Source organism: Centruroides vittatus, unplaced genomic scaffold (assembly GCF_030686945.1).
Source record: "Centruroides vittatus isolate TY-2023 unplaced genomic scaffold, ASM3068694v2 contig_689, whole genome shotgun sequence".
In the NCBI taxonomy this organism is placed as follows: Eukaryota; Metazoa; Arthropoda; class Arachnida; order Scorpiones; family Buthidae; genus Centruroides; species Centruroides vittatus.
In genome coordinates, this window is record NW_027122434.1 from 85,211 (window position 1) to 107,284 (window position 22,074).

At 27.6% G+C, this 22,074-nt stretch overlaps 1 protein-coding gene across 1 annotated transcript in view; it reads right to left on the bottom strand.

Annotated features, from left to right (window-relative positions):
* Window positions 1-22,074, bottom strand: part of psidin (phagocyte signaling impaired) — a 72,491-nt gene that overhangs the window by 9,640 nt on the left and 40,777 nt on the right. The window contains exons 9-17 of the mRNA XM_067276388.1: window positions 17,000-17,178; window positions 15,885-16,003; window positions 13,799-13,864; window positions 10,470-10,605; window positions 8,196-8,285; window positions 2,407-2,517; window positions 2,241-2,310; window positions 2,050-2,149; window positions 716-763 (exon numbers count right to left, since the gene is read on the bottom strand). Of these exons, the coding sequence (XP_067132489.1) occupies window positions 716-763; window positions 2,050-2,149; window positions 2,241-2,310; window positions 2,407-2,517; window positions 8,196-8,285; window positions 10,470-10,605; window positions 13,799-13,864; window positions 15,885-16,003; window positions 17,000-17,178 (919 nt within the window). The remainder of the gene's footprint in view (window positions 1-715; window positions 764-2,049; window positions 2,150-2,240; window positions 2,311-2,406; window positions 2,518-8,195; window positions 8,286-10,469; window positions 10,606-13,798; window positions 13,865-15,884; window positions 16,004-16,999; window positions 17,179-22,074) is intronic.

Sequence of the window (22,074 nt, forward strand, 5' to 3'; positions counted from 1 at the left end):
CCCAAAAATCAGAATCACATATTCAGGACACTATGTATACCAAATTTAGTTGATATTTGCCAACAGTTTTTTATACAGATGACTTCAAAACACCTACTTTTTGATTATAATCAATCTGTGCATCTGGAAAATTTGAAATCAATTTATCACTTTATGATTCTTTGTTAGTTACTTTTTCAGTTAAACTCAATTTTTTATATATATTTTAAAATATTTTCAGTATCACCATAATCTTTTCCAATAAAGCCCTGTTTCTGTATAACTAATCTTGGATAAATAATGTACTTTTATCTTCGTTTTAAATATCTCAATATTTTTTCCATCACACTATATTTTCAACTCATTTTATAACATGTGAAAATGTAAATATTTTTATTTCAACTACATTTACGTATAAATACTTAATATTGCAATTAAAAATTTTATTTAATTTCTTATTTCTATATTTTATTTTTGTATTTGCTAAAATGATATTCTGTATTAACCTGCATTATCATTTTGTTTAACTGATCTACATTTTTATATTATATTTTATTTTATATAAGTTCTATGCTCATATGACATTACTGTATAGTTTGAGTTAACAAAATACAATAATAATAATAATAATAATAATAATAATAATAATAAGGCTACTTGAACTATTTATAGCATATCATTTTATTTCATAAAAATAAATTAATAATTATATAACAAGGAATTTTTTAATATTTACCTTTGTAAAAGATCCAAATTTATAACATGATATCAAATAATCAATGGTCTGGAAGAAGAAACAATTTAATTTATAAACTGTTACATAAATAAGTAACTAGTAATGAACACACACAACTCAAGTATCAAATTATAATTCTAAAAAAACCTGCTTTTTTGGAGATTACATCTTTTTATTCTCTAAACATTTTAGGTTCTGCAACTCATTTTCAGGGACAGTCAACCAAACTAATCAACACAAAGACAATATAATAGTCAAAATAAAACAAAAAGCAGGTTTCTTGGTTAAATTGTTAATCATCAGTATTTTTGAAATTTCACAAATTTTTAAATTTTAAGGAATAAAATTTAAAACAAATAAAATAACATCAAATTAATTTATTATTTTCATGTTATCTGCTAGATAAAGTTAAATATACATATAGTATTTTCCAGAATATGTATCACTCTGTCAGTATAGCTAAGCAATAAATGGAGCAAGCAGGGCTAAGGAATTGATATATTTTTTTGATAACTCTGACTCTGATCCCTTAGTATTTATATATATTATCCACCATTTCATCACTAACATATAATTCATTAGGGTAATTTACCAATTAGTAATGCTTTGGTAGTGTAATAATAATTAGAGGATTGTGACTATCTTTTTTATTCAAAAAAAAATAAATTTACAATGTCTCATATATATAAATAACCATGCTGTTTCAAAATTTTAAGTTCATCCAGTCCTGAGATATAACACTGACGAACAGAGACAATTTTGTAAGGGGTTTTATTTTTGGACTCATGGAGAGGGGGGAAAAGACTAGAGGTGTGAGTTGAGTTAAAATTTGACCAATTGCCATATAGCAACTAAGAAAGTAAAAATAATTATGAAATATAATCTGTTAAAGAATTGGAGTTGGTAAATATTTTCCCCAGACTCCCCATCCATAGGAGTAAGTCAAGTTGAAAAAAATAAAAGAGAACAACATTCCTTTGACACTATTATTTAAAAAAAAATAGTTACACAGTTTCAAGTTACTTGCAAAAATGTTGAAAATTTCAAATAGAATATTAAAGTTTAAGCATATCTTATAACTTTCCAATATATGTTCTATATAATTATATTACTTCCACTTTGTAATGAACATGAAGCTTTTTTTTTCTTTGCATATGTAGATTAATAAATAGATCTATTATTACTATTACTTAAATTTTTTGTGACAGATAAAACAGAAAATTCTGAATTTTAAAATAAGAACAATAAAAATATTTAGTTTATATTTTAAATAATAAATTACTTTGTGATAAAACAGATACCTAAATTCCAATGAAAATTAACAGAAAACTTACATCTTTATGATTGCCTGCAAAAAACCTCAGTGTGTTTCCTAGTATATTGCTAGACTGTGTAAAATGTGCTGCAGTCAGTAGAGGTTGAGTAATCAAATACCTACAAAACAATTTTAAATACAAAATAATTTATATTGCTTTTAAAATAAAAAATGTTAGTATCTTTTTTTAAATATTAAATACTATCATACCCTAAAGTTTCATGTTGAATGTGTTTCATATCTAAAGATTCGCAGAGAGATTCACTTTCTCCTGCTGCACCTTGAATAAAATAAGTTTTACAAATATAGTTTCAATAATTTACATAAGAATAAATCACAATTATTCCACAAAATAAATATTAGAGAAATAACTAACCAATTATATTATAAAATTTGATGAGCAAAAGTTTTAATTGAAAATTGGAAGGACTACTTTTGAGTGCCATTTCCAATCCTAAAAGAATATGAATCAATAATCTTTCATCATCTGAAATAAAAAAATTAGACATTCATAAATAAATTTATTAATAATCAATATTTTTATATATGTATACTTGTAAGTACTGTATTGATTTCTAATAATTACTTTAATATAAAAATATAAATAATTAAAAGTATAAATTCAATATAGTGTGTTCAATCTCAAACACACACATAAGAAAAATAACTATAACATTGTTTAATTTTGAACTTTTCAATTAAGCTTTATAAATGTAGATAAGAATTAAAACAACTAAATATCACAATAAATTTTTGAAGAATTTATATAAAATTTTATTCTGAGCAAAAAATTTATAATACAGGTTAACAATATCCTATCTGAAATCCTTGAAAGCAGACACTTTTTGGAATTTGGAACCTTTTAAACTTCGGAATGGTAGACTTTATTTACATATTGTATACTGGACAGACTTTCTAGGTAGTTCTAATAATTGTTTTCTGACAATTGTTTTCAGATTAAAGATACCTTAAATACCATTTGGTTTGCAAATAGATGATTGTGCTTGATATTCCATAACAATATATTATATCAAATAATTCTTGCTTTTGCACCAGTAGCACAGTCCCTTATTATTTATATCTATGGAGTACTTATTCAGACAAATCTGAATTATCAATCTGTCAATGACAAACCTAATATTATTATTCATATATCATAATACAGATGAGATATGTAACAATTGGAGGTACCACAGATAAAATTCTTGGAGTTGTTTAGAGTTTCTGGGTCTTTTCATGTTGACTGAGAAAAAGACTGACATCATTATTGATAGGTAACCATATAAGAGTTAAAACACCACTTAGTAGACTGGAATGATATAATAAACATTTCAATCAAAAACCTTAAATTGTATTCCAGTAAGGTTTTAATTCAAAAAAAATTTTTTGACTAATGTTTTCAATCTGCAATTGAAGATCTTCTGCAGGCCTGTATATTTGATGATAGAATGATTGAATCAAACAATAACTTTTTTTTTTTAAATTAAACAAAATATATTCTTGAAATATGTAAAAATAGAAATAAAATTAACAGTAAATATAAAAGTAAATAGTGGTACCAATTAAGTAACCTGCTTCAGAAAACGTATTTTTGTGAAACGTTCATTATACAATAATTTTAAAGGTTTTTTTAAGTTATAATATTAACTATGGTATCATTAAAACTAATATTATTGCTCTTAATAATGGCTGGAGTCGAAACTAATCCTGGCCCGATTCAGCACTCGCCAGTTCACACAAGTCAAACTGATATGCAAAAAAGGGGGCGTGGAAGACCGAGGAAGGAACACGCACAGAGTTCTGAAGAAACAAGCCAGCTAGTGGATCTTATTAGCGAAGAATATACTCCAGAGGAAGAAATTGGAAATAACAAAAACATTACGGGTAAATCTAGAATTGAGGATTATTTTACAACATCGGAGCACCTTGACCAGATAAGTGACAGTGATTCGAGATACTCGTTAAAATCCATCTATAATCTAATTCAGGAGAAGTTTGAATTGTTGAATCAAGAAATTCATTCAATTAGGCATGATATTAGCTGTATACAAAGAGATAATATGAAAATTAAAGAAGAAATGGATACGATTGTACAAAAAATTCAGCAATGTGAAGATAAAACAAAGTTTTGCGCAAACCTAAAAGGTATGTTTGAGTTTGAGTTGGATAAACTTAGCAATGAAAATACTAATAGAAATCTGGTTATTACTAATTTCCCATTTAATACTGATGATAAGCTGCGAGAAATTAAAAAATTTATTAAGGTAGATCTTGACCTAAAGGACATAGAAATAGAAGGCTTAATTCAATTAGGAAAGAGTGGTTCAGATTATCAAATGATAAAATTAATAACAGAATCGGTTAAAGATAGAAACTCAATACTTAAAAAGTTCTGGACTATGAGACCAAATATAAGACAAGAGATAAGAAAAACTATCTTTAGAACAGATCTATGTTATAGATCAAGAGCTAGGAAAAAACTATTACTTAATAAAATTAAATTAGAATTCTCAACTAATACCAAAGTGAGAATCAGGGATGACTATTTTATTAAAGATGATCTTGTATACACGTTGGATATGAACACGAATGAATTTATAGTTATTAACTCTTTTTTAGGTCAAGATACCAAAGATTCACAAAGAAAGTAGTAACAACAACAACAACTATGCAGCCTGATATTCAGGAAAACAATTTAATTAAGAATAAAAACTGTAAAAAAATCGAGAATGAACGATCCTCGGATAAATATAATTATATTCAAAATAATAATATTGGGATTGATATGGTGACAAACTGTCTTCAGATTAGTTTTTGGAACTGTCAGGGCCTTAAAGGAAAAATTCATAAGCTATCAACAAAAAAACTAATAAATTCTAATACAATTGGTTTCATGAAAACGTGGATAGAAAATTTAAATTTAATTGATAAAAACCATGTTGAACAAGAGAATATCTTGATTTCTAGTGACGCTCATCGATTAAGTAAATTTGGTCGACCTTCGGGAGGCATACTTCTCATTATGAAGAGAAACGTTGGTGAAATCATATATCAAAATATAACAATGTACTATATAATAGCTATAATTAGATTAAATAATCAACTCAAATCCGTGTGGAACGAATCTTACTTAGGAATTATGTGATATATCTCCCTCCATCGGTTAATAAGAAATCAATATTCATGAAAATACAACACTGTATTGATAGATGGGCCTTTTTGATACAAGTCTGGTTGCTCGGAGAAGACTTCAATTCTCGAATTGGAGAGATGATGGATACAAAACTATATATAAGTTATGAAAATATATACAACAGCAGACAGTCTAAAGATACAATCTTAAATAGTGAAGGTAAAGCTCTAGTAGAATTTGTTTACGAAAACCAGCTTATTATACTTAATGGCAGAATGAGAGGTGATGTTCCAGCAAAATACACATACATATCACAAAATAGGAAGTCAATCGTAGATTTCATGATATGTTCCGAGAAGTTAATCGAACATTGTCAGACCTTAACAGTTCTTGTTGAAGACACATCGGATCATTTTCCAGTAAAACTCACATTATTAACTAAAAAGGATATAAGAAGCAACATTATTAAAAAAGGTTATATATCAGAATTCAGCAAAAAATGTGAATCCAGAATTGATAAGCAAAAATGGTTAAAAAGAGCTGATTTTATAACAGCTGAAGTACTTAGGCTGGAGGAAAAAAATAAACCGATTGTCAATTACCAAAGACTAGTTTCTAAAATGGTAGAATGTTGTGTCATGCGACGTAATCACGCGTTCAAATTGAAAACTAAAAATCAATGGTTTGACAACTCTTGTTATCACCACAAACTTAAAAAGCAAAAAGATCTTAAAATTTTTAGGAAATATAATACTCCTGAAGCATTATCAAACTATGTGAAAAGCAAAAAAATATACACAAACTTAATTAAGGCAAAAAAGAAACTTTACTTGATCAATATTAACAAAAAATTAATAGAATCAAGAGACACGAGAACTTTTTGGAAACAATAGTAATGACATTTATGGGCTATACAATATTGTCAATAGGTCATTGAGACAATATATTGATTGTTAATTAAGCATTAAGGCTAACTAATAAATTGAAAAAGGCATATAATGTTAAAGAAGAACTATAATTGTAGATTATAATATCCTAAAAAATGTATAATTAACCCCCTTGTAACAGGCTAATGCCTACTACGTTAATAAACTTAATTCAATTCAATTCAATTATGTAAAAATAGAAATAAAATTAACAGTAAATATAAAAGTAAAACACTAAACATTTAAAGATTATATAAGTATAACCAAAAACTTTTTCATTATACTGTCTCTACATCATTATACTTGTTATATCATAGTTATAATGAAAAAGTTCTTGGTTATAAATATATAATCTTTAAATATATATATTTTTTTACTTTTATATTTTTTGGTACTACTATTTACTTTTATATTTACTGTTAATTTTATTTCTATTTTTACATATTTCAAGAATATATTTTGTTTAATTTATAAAAAAAAAGTCATTGTTTGATTCAATCATTCTATCATCAAATATACAGGCCTGCAGATGATCTCCACTTACAGCAGGGATGGGCAACCTTTATCTACGTAAGGGCCGCATTTCAAAACTTTTGAACTGATGCGGGCCGCACACAAGAGAAAAGAGGGGGGAACTGTCGGTAAATCACAATTCTTTATTCATATATAATTATAAATTAGCATAGGTATACTTAATATAGCTTCTGGCACTGATCTAAACGTAATATATCGGAAATATTCGGTTAAATATCAGTCACTGCTAGTTTTAAATTAGTTTCGATGTATCTGTTAGCCGGTTTCTTGTTTTAATTTTTACTAAATTCATTGGGAAAAAACTTTTCACAAATATAAGTTGTAGAAAATAACGTTTGAATTTTTGTCGAATATCTCATTAAGCTGGGAAATTGATATATTTATTCACGTTTTATGCCACGCGGGCCGCAAAAAATATTACTGCGGGCCGCATGCAGCCCGAGGGCTGCGGGTTGCCCATCCCTGACTTACAGCTTGAAAACATTAGTTAAAATTTTTTTTTTTTTTTTTTTTTTTATTTAAAACCTTCTTGGAATACAATTTAAGGATTCTGACTGAAGTGGGTAACCATATTTTTGCTCTTGCTTCATCTAAAAGTAGATGTAATCCACCAAAAGTACTAATTAATAGATGCAACTTAACCACATATTTCGTTTTTTTTTATTTTTTAAATATAATTTATGTATTTATTCTAGCATTTTTGATATTATATTGTCTTTATTATTATTTATTCTTGAATTCAACATTAATCTTTTTCAATAGAATGGGAAGAAAAAAATCTGTTAACTTCATGTCATATATTAATGCATACTTTCAGTGTAAAAAAAAAGCCTTTGTATAAATTTCTTAAGATTCCTTAAGAAATTTATACAAAGATTTAAGATTTCTTAAGAAATTTCTTAAATTGCACTTGAATAGATTCAAATACAAAGGCTTAAATAAATTTAAGCCTTTGTATTTGATCTTTTCAAGAGCATAAATGTGATCCAGTGTCCATATTGGGCTTGTATAGTAGACTGATGTCTTGATAAGCAAGTTAAATGTAATAATTATTATTATTAACTGGTTCATAAATTATTGTTTTATTTTCTGTACAATAATTTTTTCAGAAATTTTGGATACTGAAAATCCCCTATCATGTAAATCTAGAACAGCAATTATCTCATAGAAATTATTATATAAGATTTAAGGCAGACAATATTTCCATCAATGTGACAAACTAGATTCTACAAAAATTCAAATTCTTAAACTCTAATTTTGTAATAATTCTTCCCCATTTTAATTTTCATTTATAGCATAAAGATAAATATTCTGATTCAAAGAACAGAAAAAGTATTCACTATCATTAATATTTTGTGTTCTTAGTAATGATTTTTACAAGCATGATTTTTATATATCCAATCAAAAAAACAGTTTAGGCTTAAGAAAATCAATTATATATACAAATTCATAAACGAATTAATAATATAATCTATAGATGTAATAAACCATTTAACTAAAACATTTTTTTAAAATGTTTAACTTAATTCCTTTTTAAATAAAATGTTAATGATTAATTTCTATGTTACCTACTTGTTTTTTCCCAGAGTTCAAGTAATAATTGAGCTGCTAGAAGGCAATAATTATCACTCAGTTGAAATTCTGTAGATAATAAACTTTTTCCTGTAACATTCAGAACATGTTAAATTTATTTAATCATAATTGATTTTTGAGTTTGTATTAATATTTACTTAATTTCTATACTTTTTCTACAAAAATTAATTCACTTAAAAATTATAATTATATTTTAAGGATGTAACTTAATGATAGATAATAATGGAATTTAAATTCATTAAATCAGTATTTGACACAATGATCTGACTAATTTGTATTACTAATAAATTCATAAAACAAAGTTAAATATTGTGTTAAATATAGTAAAGTTAATTCAATTTAATTCTCAAATTATCTTCAACTAACTTATAAATTATGTAACATACTATGTGGCAATTTAATTTTTAAAAGTATAATTTTAGTTTTACTTTAAACACTAAAGTTTTGATTTTTCTTTCTTGATAAAGTTTGATGTTATGTTAGCTAACCATTACATAGTTTAGCTACTAATTTAGCTACATGTTAACTAAATTAATCAAATATTATATTATCACATTTTCTAATTTTTAAATTCATATTTTATTTAAAAATTCAAAAAGTCATCAAAAATAACATTTACCGTATTTGCTCGCATATAAGACGAGGTTTTAATTCATTTCTCACTGCTTCAAAAACTTAGGTCGTCCTGTGTGTGTGATCGAAAGATTCTTTGCATTTTGCAAATAATTTTTGTAAACAGTATATTTGCATTTTTTACCATATGCTTACCCTCTTGTATTTAAAAACATAAGTATTTTATCTGGGTCATTTGAATCGTTCTTGTGTATTGTCAGAAGTAAAGATGAATAGCAATAGGGAAAACAAAGCTTTTGAATTGAATTCCAAAATCACATGGAAGCTGGATATAAGTTTTATCCATTCCCACATGAAAACAGATGATTATTCGGAAATTAGAATTCAGAGAAACTCATAAGTCTAATCGACAGAGAGTGGATTCAAGTAGCAAAAAGGTTCCCGATTGTCCAGCTTTACATGAACAAATTATGTTGTCGATTTTACAAGATTTTTCCTTGAAGTTTAAAATGCAAGTATTTTTTGCCAGACAATGTGTGCATTTACATGCATTTGATATTTTACTTGTGAATAAACAAAATAAAATTACAATTGTATTAATAATTCTAATTTTCTTTATTTTGATCTTTAAAGTCATGCCTCATCTTGTATGTGAGGTTGTCTTATATGTGAGAAAATACATTTTGAATTAAATATTTGAATTAAAAAAAAATATACTGATAAATGTATTTTATCTTAAAATGCATTAATATTCAATAGAAAAATTAATATAATTTTACTAATAAGTAAAATAGATACATTTTTATTAGTACACAACATAATGAAAGAGAGTAAGCGAGGAAAGATTGTCTGAATTCTTTAATTAAAACTTTATTATTATTATTTTTTAAATCAGTAAGTACACATTTATAATTTAACTTTAAAACAGAGCTTAAAAAGTATATACTATTTTTCAAAAAAAATAAAAATAAAAAAATAATAATTAAATTTGAATGAATGAAATAGACATGTACTTTTTTATAATTATGTTACAATAAAAGTAGAGATGATAACCTCTAAAGGCATTTTCAGTACTCTGATATGATTTTTCACGAATGTATCAGTAATATAACATGGAATAACAAAACTGTAACAAATGCTCCCAAGTACATAACATACTAATTTAAACAGTTAACTGAAATGAACCTAAATCTGAAAATAATTTAAAATTTACATTAAGTAATATTATTTCATTACTTGACAAAGATAAATAAAACAGGGCATCTTGAGTATTCTTAAAATGAACTGTGCAGTGAATTAAAGGATCAGCAGAGTACAAATTAAGGAGGCATCTATAATTTTCAGTAGGGGATCACTCATTAATTAATTGACTTTTTATAATAATTTCAGAAGCAAGTGTAATTCCATAACAACAGGTGAAAATTAGGAATGATTACGAACAATCCATAACAATTGATATCTTTGAAATTATATATTTAATCTATATATTTTTTTATTTTTGTTTAATTTGTAATAATTTGTACACTGAGCACAAGTTGATTTTACAAAATTGAATATTTACATATAATAATTCAAATAAAATAAAAGTATATTCAAAAATCTTTTACTTGCAATCTGAGTTAATATTTTTTTATTGTAACTATATTATTATTACAGAGGAAAAAGAATATTAAAACTTACCAAACTGAAGACCATGATAATATCTTTCTAAAAGATCTTTGGCTAAATGTAATCTCTGATGAGGGAGAAACTGATCGTGTCCTCCAAGCCAATGTTTTAATTGAATATAACACAAATGTCGTTGCATTTGCCGAGACTATAAATAAACAATTTTTAATTAATTGTTAATACTTTTGCTTTTATTTTATAAAATATAGGATTGTAACATTATCTTGTAGTATATAATACTATCTCCATTTTTTGAATCACCACCTACATTTTCTGGTGTTAACAATTCTCTCATCATTAGTGCAACTTCATGTATACTTTATTACAGAAATCAACTGATAACAAAACTGTTCCAATATGCAAATCTATACAAATAAATAGCAATTAAATGCAAATGAAAAATTTACTTAGGACAAACATAATAAATTAATCTTGAATAAAGTTTGAAATCATAAAAGGCACTGGAAATAAGTATGGAATCTTCTGCTTACCTGCTTAAAATAAGCAAAATTACTTAAATACTCAAAGCTACTTTGTGTACTTTAACTGCCATTAGCAGTTCTAATATAGGTACTTAAAATAACTCCAACAGCTGAATTGTCTGACAATGTAAAAAATCATATCGTGTGTGGCTGAAGAATGGATATTATCAACATCGTGTTGCCTAGATCAGTGATCTCCAAACTTTTTTAATTGCATACTCCTAAGAGAGAATAATTATAAGTTGTACCCCCCTCGTAATATAATAAAATTTGCTAAATTTCCACTATAAATACATAATTCCTGCTAAATTTCCCACTATCCACAATTTGAATTTTTTCTATGTATAATCGCAAGTGATTGTGAACCTACTTTATTGGGAGGATGACAGTAAGATTAGACAGACTGTGGACAGAACACGCATACAGTATTCTGAAGGAAAATTGGCATACTCCCAAGTATCACTTTGCATACCCCACTTTGGAGACCACTCGCCTAGATGATGGGATGTTCACAGTCCACTGTAAGATGTAATGTTTACAATAATAAAAACTGCAAAAATCTGACCCAGAAGTAGGCATCCACACTAACTTCCAGATGCCAAGACAGAATGTTGCACCAAATTTGCAGCAGTATGCTATAAGCAAACTCAAAGCAATTGAATGACGTTTGGTTCAATATCAGTAGAACACAAGAACAGTAAGAAATATTATCCGTTCCAAGGGTTATTTCTATAAGAAAGCTAAAACAAAACCAAGGTTAACTAAAATTCACTGATAGAAATAACTATTATCAGGCAAAGAATGAAAAAACTTAACTGTATAACAATAGAGTCATATCAGCTTCAATGATGAGTTAAAGATCATTTTATGTGGAAAAGGAAAGGCAAGGACAATTAACATGTCAAGACAATTACATGAAATGCAAAGCCAAATTTTCTCAGTCTCTAAGGGTGTGGGAATGTATCTCAACACAAGGACCCGGAAAACTGCCTTCTTAACATCACTGTGAATGCAGAAGTATATACGAAGATGCTAAAAGGATTCCTTATCCCAACAATTAAAAGGTGACAACAATTGTGCCACAGAGCAATGTCATTTGTGGAATTTGTCACTTAAAAAAATTTGGAAAAGACAAATTGGCCATGAAACAGTCCAGATTTAAAAATTTGTAATGTTTATTGTTCTAGGTATCCATCAAACAAGGAAGGGCTGAATAGAATTTTATTAATCATGCTTGGAATTACATAATATCTGTGCCAGAAATATGTAAAATCTTGAAGAATAAATGCCTAAAAGTTACAGCTATAATGAATGACAAATGAGGCCATACAAATTATTAAATATGAAATTTATGTTGATGATTTCATACTTATTACCACAACCTTCTATGTTTCCAAACTTTTTCCCAAAATGAATTTATTATGTTTCTCCTAAGTAAATTTTTCATTTGCATTTAAATTGCTGTTTGATTGTTTAGATTTGCATAATGGAACATAGTTTTGTTAATCAGTTGATTTCTGTAATAAAGCATATATGAAACTACAGAAAACTGACAAGAAAATTGTTATGTTAATGTCAGAAAATGTGAAGTGATTCCAAATTTTTCCAAGGATAGTATATTAAATCCATTCAATAAGTAATCAACAAAAAGTTATAATTTACAAATTATTATAATCAGTCTTGACATTCAACAATTTTATGGTTTTACTAATAAAAATTTGAACATTATATTTGTATTCATATATCTCCAAAAAAAAAATTCAGTTTTTCTGCATTTTGTATTTTAGTGTAGGATAAGATGAAAATCACAAGTCCAAAATATGGAATATGGTGTCAGCTGAAAACATTTCAGAAAGGACCTAGAATTATATTATGCTCTAAATATTGGTAAACTGTCAATAATCATAAAACTTGTTTATGCTAAGAATACAGTGATTTAAGCAGATAATTACTCAATAATAGCAGGCAATTAACCTGCTATTATTGAGTATGAATTAGCGAGGAAAACAAATATCAACATTGATTCATTTTACTATATCATCCAAATTATTATTATATATATCAGAAAGTTAAAGAATAAAATAAGGATTTTTGTAACATTAAATGGAACTGTACTATATAAAAGAAAAATTCTTAAACAGTACAATAAACAGAAATAAATCATGAATAAATTTATGATTAACTGCAAATGTAAAAGAAAAAATATTTGATATAAATTTCATTGAATTAAAAATTATTTGATTGAACGATCTGTGGAAAAGTTATGACAACAACATTCTAGAATCAAATCAGAATAATCCTAAAAAATTAATCAGTAAGAGAGATATTTATCAGGTCAATTGTAAGCATTTTTTTCAAAAAATAAAACATAAATAAATAAAGCATACCATAAAGTGTAACATCTATAAGTAATTAAAAATAATATCTACAACTTAACATTATAAAGCTACCGTTAACATCACAGGTCTGTAACATGGATATTCTATCATATCCTCCATATTCTATCGACTTTACTATAAATAGATGTAAAGAATGCTTATTGCATTCTTTTTGGCAAAACACTTTAAATTAAATGAAGAAATCCAATAACCAACTCAAAAAATTAGTTATGATTTAGATAGTAGTCAGAAGAATATTTATTTATTGTAACTTAGCACTAGATTAAATATTTCATAGGGAAAAGAAATTGTCATTTCATTTAAATTTACAAATTATAATATTGTACTGAAAAAAAAAAATGTCAAAACAAATATTGAAAATATTTTAAAACACATTTCAGTCATCAACATTTCACATTTATTTACTAAACATGTCTAATATAAATTAATCTAAATTATAAATAATAATTAAAATACTAACATCACTTGGCAGGATAAGTTTTCCATCTTCATTAACTTCTAATGACAGTCTAATCTTCTCCAAAAGCTTTAAAAAGACAAGAAAGAAAAATAATAATATTTTACAAAACATTTATAATTCAATTTTAAAACAAAGATAGATAACTTCTAATGAGAGAAAGTAAATTCTATATTTTGAGATAGAATGCTTTTAAAAAATACTCATCTAGCCAATATATATCAGAAATGAATTAAAATACGAGTTATATCTAAATATATTGCTAGATCACAACATGCACTTTTCATAATATCAATTTAAAGAAAAGTACATAATATACTGCTTTAGAGAAATGCTTACATGAAGATACAAAATTAGAGATTTGTGTGTCAAAATATTATTAGCAATATAAGTATGCATATTGCATATTTTGTATATTTTTTGTACATAAATTTTTTACTTATAAGTTACTGAGATCCATTGGAGGGTGAAGACAATATGGAGAGTCATGCATGTTGCTGCAAAAAGCTTGCAAGTAGGTTGAACAGTCCAAGAAAGGCTGAACAAACATGCACAATGAGCACTGTAGGAATGAATGTTACTGTTTTAACAGTAACATTCATTACTCTTTATATTGTGCATACATCGTGCAATGGATCTCACAACATCTACTGCATTCAATTGTCAAAAATGAAATAATAGCCTGTTGTTCAACTCTGGTGCAGTGTGATATGGATGATGCTACTTCATAAACCATGTAGTGAACAAATGTAGTTTAGACCAGGCAGGAATGACTATTGCTATAAGGCTGTATTACTTGTATAGTTTTTCTGTATTATTAGTCTCAACCTTGTATGGTATTTGACTTAGCTAATTAACTTAATTAATTACATATAAAATGCTTTTTATATGCAATTAAATTAACAGATTATATTTTTTTCAAATCTAAGAGTTACCACTCATTAGAAACATTATTTATTTTGGTCAAATAAAATTAAAGTGCATTTTCCAAAAAATGTTTGTTTACAGTATTTTGATTTAGCTCCTATTTATTACATTACAGTGGTACATAAGTAATAATGAATACACAATGAAACCTGTGTAAAGTGGAATTGCACAATATTGAATATTTTTTCCAGTTTGGAAGACTTCCATTTTTTTTAACATAGAAAATCGCTACATTTCAAAGAATTATTTCCATTTAGGCAGGTTTCTGTTTTACTCAAGTTCAATTTTGGACATGTTTTACTGTACAAAACTTTTCTGTAAAATTAAACTTCTCATAATAGTTAATTTCAATTATACAAACATATATACAAGGTCATTCAAAAAGTAATGCACCATAATTTAGATCTGAAAATGAAGACAGTGATGATGCAAGCCAAGAATAAAATTCCAGTCAGATGATGATGATGTCACTGCTGTGAGGAAGTGGTTGCATGCACAAAATCAGGACTGGTACAGAGCTGGCATATAACCAAAGGCAAGGGCAGAGACTTTGTTGAAAAATAACATGAAGATAAACTAAAGATAACAGCTAGAAGATGTCCAAGTTTCACAATTGTATGTTTCATACTAGCAGCAAAATAAATTCTGGTGCATTACTTTTTGAATGAACCTTGTACATAAATACAGATAAGCTAACTAATTTGTCAATTTTTTAATAAATGAATTCAGAAAAAACTATTTTATTATATAACAGACTTTCAGCCTTAATAGAGATCCCTTCACCTGAATTAGTTCATGTACTGTAATAATGTAATATTAATAACATATCATAAAAGTCAATCAAAGAGGGCAATGAAGCTGAAATATATTTTGACTGATAGGCTATTTTCGTAAAAGAGAAAATACTTTTGAAAATAATGCTAAATAAATAATTAAATAAAAGGTATAACTACATATGACAAGCCCAAAAATTGCTATGTTAAAATGATCTCCTGTACAATACTTAACAATGCCAACTCATCCACAATTATCTTGCTTTCTAGTAAGTAAACTAAAAGCAAGTATAGTATTAATCCATTCATCTTTATAATTAAATAAATATAATTTTAGGCTAAAAAAAATTGTGTTTTATGTTATCATAAAATAAAAACTATGAACTTACTTCATCTATTTGTTGATCAGACATAGAATGTGATTCAATTACATGAACTATGTCTAAAAAACAACCAGGTTTATTTCCAAACTTTTCAAAATATTTCATTAACAGATCAAACGGGGTACCTAATGAATATATTAAAAATAAATGTTTAATTAAACAGTTATAAAACACAAAATATAAACATACAATATACAATATGTGTTTCATATTAATTATAATTACTTATCATCTGGAAAATATATGATATGAATATTTAACTGTGATAATCAAAGAGTTTACATAATATTTCAAATGTAAAACTATACATATAATGAAATAATACTCAAAGTTAGTTTATAAATTAACTTTGAGTATTATTGTGTGTTGAGTATTAATGTGCAGATTTAAGTGAAAACAGAATGCAGACCAAAAACATATATTATTTGAAAACTGAAATTTTACAATTATATTCTAATTCTTTTGTTTTTAACTGAATGAATTAAGAACATCTGAAATATTTACAGGGGTCAAAGGATTGCATTCTGTTTTGATAATACTTCATAATACGAATTTACTTTTACAAATAATGTTTAGAAAAAGAATTAATTTATGAAAATTAAATTATTATTAAAAAATAATATGCTTAATTTATAATTTAACAATAATCCAAATGATAGTTAAACTTTCAGACATTCCAGATAATTGATTATTATTATTTTTAAATTAAACTATTTTGATTTCTTTTAAAAACCCCCTTCATCATCATTAAATTAAAAATAAATTTGCTAGGCAAAAATTAAACTATTATAATTTAATGCATACATTTTCCATAATCATAAAAAGAAAAAAGTGCTATGTTTTTTTAATAGTTTATTCACTGATTATTATTTATTATATAAATCCTTTAAAAAAATAAATAAAAAAGCTTGCATGATTAAATACATAATACTTTCATTAAAAAAAAGGACAAAAGTCCATAAACTTTGTAATGTCAATAAGACTTTATATTATATGAATTTATATATTTATGCATGATTATGGGTCAGAATTGAGTTCAAATACAGATCTTTACAGAAGTAGATTAAGATGGAAAAAAATTATGTTATTAAATACATTAGATAGATCATTGTGTAATTTACCAATGTTGTTGGACAATGCATTTTTCCTTTCTAAAAGCATCCATAGCAATTCCATTTGAGCAAGGTAAGGACCTCTAAGTAATCTGGAACTATTTGACTTCTCATCTTCTTTCTTCACCAATGAAGAAATAAATTCTATAACTTTATCAAAGGTATAGTCAACTGGTGGTTCAAAATTGCTGAAAAAGTGATTAAATTATTAAAAATAAAATTTTAATTTATTTCATTCTATAAAAGAACCAAACTGTCTTATAAATATAAGAAATCTAAAATTTAAAGTTATGATATTCACTTCTGTAACTGTCACTGACTGGATAGCCCATCATGAGTATAACACTGTACAATACAATAGCGAGGTTGAAGCCAAAGTTTTAAATGCAAAAACGTGTATGTTGGACGTTCGGTGCCGCTTTCCTGTAAGCCTATAAGTTTGACAATGATGTTTGGAAAGTCAGTGGAATCATGCTCGACATTCCAAATGCCATTGTCAAGCTTCTAGGCTTACAGGAAAATGGCGCTGAACGTCCATCATACACATTTTTGCATTTAAAACTTTGGCCTCAACCTTGCTAATATCTGTAATATCTGTACTCAGTGAAATAAATTAAACAATCACCTTTTTGAATGTCTTCAAAATGATAAAATTTAGCCTTCATCACAAAAAAAAATATTCTACATAAATTTTTGATTATTTAAATAAAGAAAATATCATTCATTGAATATAAAATAAGCTTTGATAAAATAAATAAATACAGGTAAGCAGAAAGTTAAGGTTTTAATTCACTCTGTGTTAATCTTTTTTCTAGTTTTTAAATTTAATTAAAAAATTAATGTAATTATTAAAATTAATACACGTTGACAGCCTAACTGTTTACTTTTACAATAAATTTCTTTGTGTTGCTTATTAAAAATAGCCAAGTTATAGGCCAAAATTAATCAAGCATTTAATAATTTGATAACTTCCTTTTGAAATCTGTCTGAAAGAACTTTGTAAATTGACAAAGTAAGATTTAGATAATGAAGAATTCATTATCAGTTAAACCTATAAATAAAGACACAAAACAAAAGCAAGTGCTTATGAGTTACTTGATATATGGAATTAATCAAAATATATATTCCTTTCTAATGTTCACAAGATGTAAAGAATCAAAAATAAAAATAAAAGAATCAAAATTTACAACAAATTATTGTATAAAATAATTTGTAGAAATGAAAAATGGTGATTAGAATGAGATGTTAATCACACTACTAATTCTCTCATACTGAGTCAGTTGAGTTTTTATATATACTATCATCAATACTCTCATCAAATAAGAAAAAAAATCTGACTAAAAATGTTGTTATTTTGTTTTTCATATTCTGATGACATTTCCAAATAAAAATTTTTAAAATTAAATTTAAAAATTAGCAATAACAAAGTTATTAATAGAAATACAACTGATACCAATATATTGATGTATCAGAATGCTCCTCATACATCAGTAGTTCATTTTACAAACTGATATTCCAATTTTTTCAATACACATTCTTCATACAGCAAACATTTAAACACATTGAAGGACATATGCTGTAAAGCTAACCCATGGTAGACAAAGCATCCTCACCACTTGTTATTTGCTACCAATAGCCATGTGACTTAGTGTTGTTACTTTTGCAAGTGTCAACTTCATAGAGAGCACTACTTTGTGGAAGACTGGATGTATTTTTAGCAGACCCATATGCCAATTTCCAGCAGCAGTGATTCACTTTTTATATGGGTTTCTCCCAAAAATTCTGTGTTTTGAAAATGTCTATCAAATATGTATCTTAAAAAAAAAAGATTAAAAGAAAATGCATAATGGTCTGCTTCTATAGTTTTATCAAAATTATTACCGTAAATAATTCAATTCTTCACACATTGAAATGTTTGGATTGAAACATTCTATTATAGAACAACTTTAAAGTTGATTCGAGTTTCAAAAGGAGTTTGAAAACATAAACGTTGCAAAAAGTTCACTGAGTTCAGCGTTATATCCACGTTTGCTTGTCGCAAGTACTTTCGACGAACCTTACTGTCGTCGTCTTCAGGCGAGTTCGTAAATTTGCCGAAAAACTTTAAAAAGAAACAAATCGATGCAGAATGGAACGCATAAAGCTTTACCGAAGCCGTTACGAACGTAAATTAAAAATTCAAAAATTTCGGTACACCACAAGGCCAACATAGCCCCGTATATCATCCCAGCAGAGGCATTTCAGCCTTCTCGATATGTCAACGCAGCCATCGCCTCCCTCATAAGAAGGGCATTTTTGCTTTCCTCTACGCAGGAGCTGGCCAACATCGAGTTAGATAACATCAGTTTGGCAGTACGCACGGCTGGCTTCTCGCGTGCAAAATTTACACATGTGCTCAGTAGGGTAAAGAAATCGTTGTTTCCTAGCACCACGCTAAGCAGCAAGAGGGAGGTTTCGGTGATGCAAGCATCGTTGCCATACCTCGGACCCCTCTCTATACGTATCTGCAGAATATTTAGGAAGCGCAACCTGGTACTGCCATTAGCTCCACTTCCAAACTTGCGCAAGCTTCTGTGTAACGACAGAGACAAGCTCTCCACGCTCGAGAAATCGGGGGTCTATGCTGTTCCACTGGAAAATCTAGCAACGGGAATAAGCACACAATATATCGGGGCCACCACCAGAATGCTCATCAGCCGCCTCGCCGAGCACCAGGACGATGTGGTGAGGGGTAGGCACACCACAGAGCTAGCAAAAAAGGCTCTCGAACAGGGTTTCAATCCACTATGGTCGCAAGCGCATATGCTCAAGTGCTGCAATGATAGAAAAACAGTTTTCATCTGGGAATCCCTCCTTACCACCACGTTAGAAGCACGCAACACTCCCACTCTTGAGCTGCCCAATATTTGGGTCACGTTATTCAAGCGTTTAAAGCGCTTTAGCGTTATCTAATATACAATTAGCGTAAGCGCGGGTCTGCGCATGCGCTGCCTCGCTAGTCGTGGAGCTAGATGCTCGATCGGCTTTCGAATGTTTTTTGAATTTTTAATTTACGTTCGTAACGGCTTCGGTAAAGCTTTATGCGTTCCATTCTGCATCGATTTGTTTCTTTTTAAAGTTTTTCGACAAATTTACGAACTCGCCTGAAGACGACGACAGTAAGGTTCGTCGAAAGTACTTGCGACAAGCAAACGTGGATATAACGCTGAACTCAGTGAACTTTTTGCAACGTTTATACGGTCTTTGGCGTGAATATTGTCGTACCGACAGTTTGAAAACATTTGTAAAGCATTGAATTTTGTTAATGAATGGAATTTAGTTTTGGTGGTGTGCTCAAAGTTACTACTGTTAATTTTCTTTTTTTAATTGTAAATTTGTTATACTATGAGAGCTTCAATCCCATGCAGATGAATAAATGATAGTGAAAGGTATCCTGTCCTTCTGTTCAGTCTTTGCAATTGAATATTTTGTATCCAGAAATAGAAATCACACAAACAAAACATTTACGATAGTAACTCTCTACACAATGCTTTCTTTTTTTCATTTTTTACTGTTTTAGGGTCAAGTCTTTGGTTTGGAAATACTAACAACAGGAGTGTCCTTATAGCATCACAAATTTTATATGGGTCTAGTGATTATCATTATAAAGGGTGGTGTAGAAAAATTGTAGAAAAATAGTGTTGCATAATTAATTTCTTTTACTCTTTTAGCCCTGTAAACACTAAGAGGGCTTATTTTTTAATCATGTCCATCATAATTTTGCCAGGCATGCACAGAAGATGGCCAGGCCACAAGGAAATAAGACCAGATACATTCAGGACAGATTAACCATTTGTTTCTGATGTGTTCACTATTGTGTTTCTGATCCAAAATGAAGATGACAGATAAAAGCCTAATGTGTTACAAGTATTTTTCTATGATTCACTGCTCTGACTATTTTCCAGCTGTTATATATACAGTAAACACACGTGCATACTTTGTATTGGCTGTCATTTTTCTTTTTAAATAATGATCTGTCATTGTTTTTTAAAATAACAGTTTAAAAATAACAGGTTGTTAAATAACAACCCACCACTACAGTATTTTTGACAATTATGTTTAAATTTCATTAGGCACATTCAGTCACATTAGAGAGCACAGACAGTGCCACTTTAATACAAAGTCACTGGACTGCTATTTTTTAAAGTTAAATGGTCCCTTAATTCATTTTTGGGTCCCTCATCATAATTAATTAAAAATGGCAAAGTTTTATCAAAATCGGCCCATTACATTTTGAAAACAAACTCAATTCTATAAGCCAAAAGAAGGCATGCAAGTGACCATGGAACAGCCCATGACTTTGCCATGTGATTCACGTGATATTATTTTGTCACATATGCTCTTGCTACAACCTTTATCTCAAAGACATGAACCTCCATTTTTTATTACACTTTTGGATTCCTCATTGCAATTAATGGAAACTGGCAAAGTTTAATCAAAATCAAACAGATTTTGAGAATGAATACACACACACAGAAGAGAATTTGCTAACACTCTGCCTCAAAAAATAAATTGACTCAAATTTAACAACTTCTTAAAAAAAAAAAAAAAATACAACGTTTAATGAAACCAAATTATAAATTTAAATTTTCTATGATAAAACTTATGCATTGAAATATATCTTCTATTTTTATGTTTATTATTAAAGTATCTTATAGAAAAAAAAATGATTGTTTTTCAACAGAAAATTATACAAAGTAAGTGTTACTATAATTACTATGATTATTACAACCCCCTGCCAAAAGTATTAGACCCTTAAAAATTTTAATATTAGAAAAAAATTAAATCATTTGTGTGTGATCCAAAATTTTAGACTGGCATAATTCCTAATATTGTGCAAACTTTTTTCTGTTAAATAAATACTGAATTTTGAGGAAAAAAACAAAAAAAATTTGTAAAATGTAGCTGAAAATAGTTATATGCAATCAAAACTACAAAATCAATATTTTTGAAGGATGGTCTAATATTTTTGGCAGGAGGTTGTATTATATTATTCATTTAAGTCAGTGGTACCCAATATTTTCCTGTTTTGTGAAACACCATGA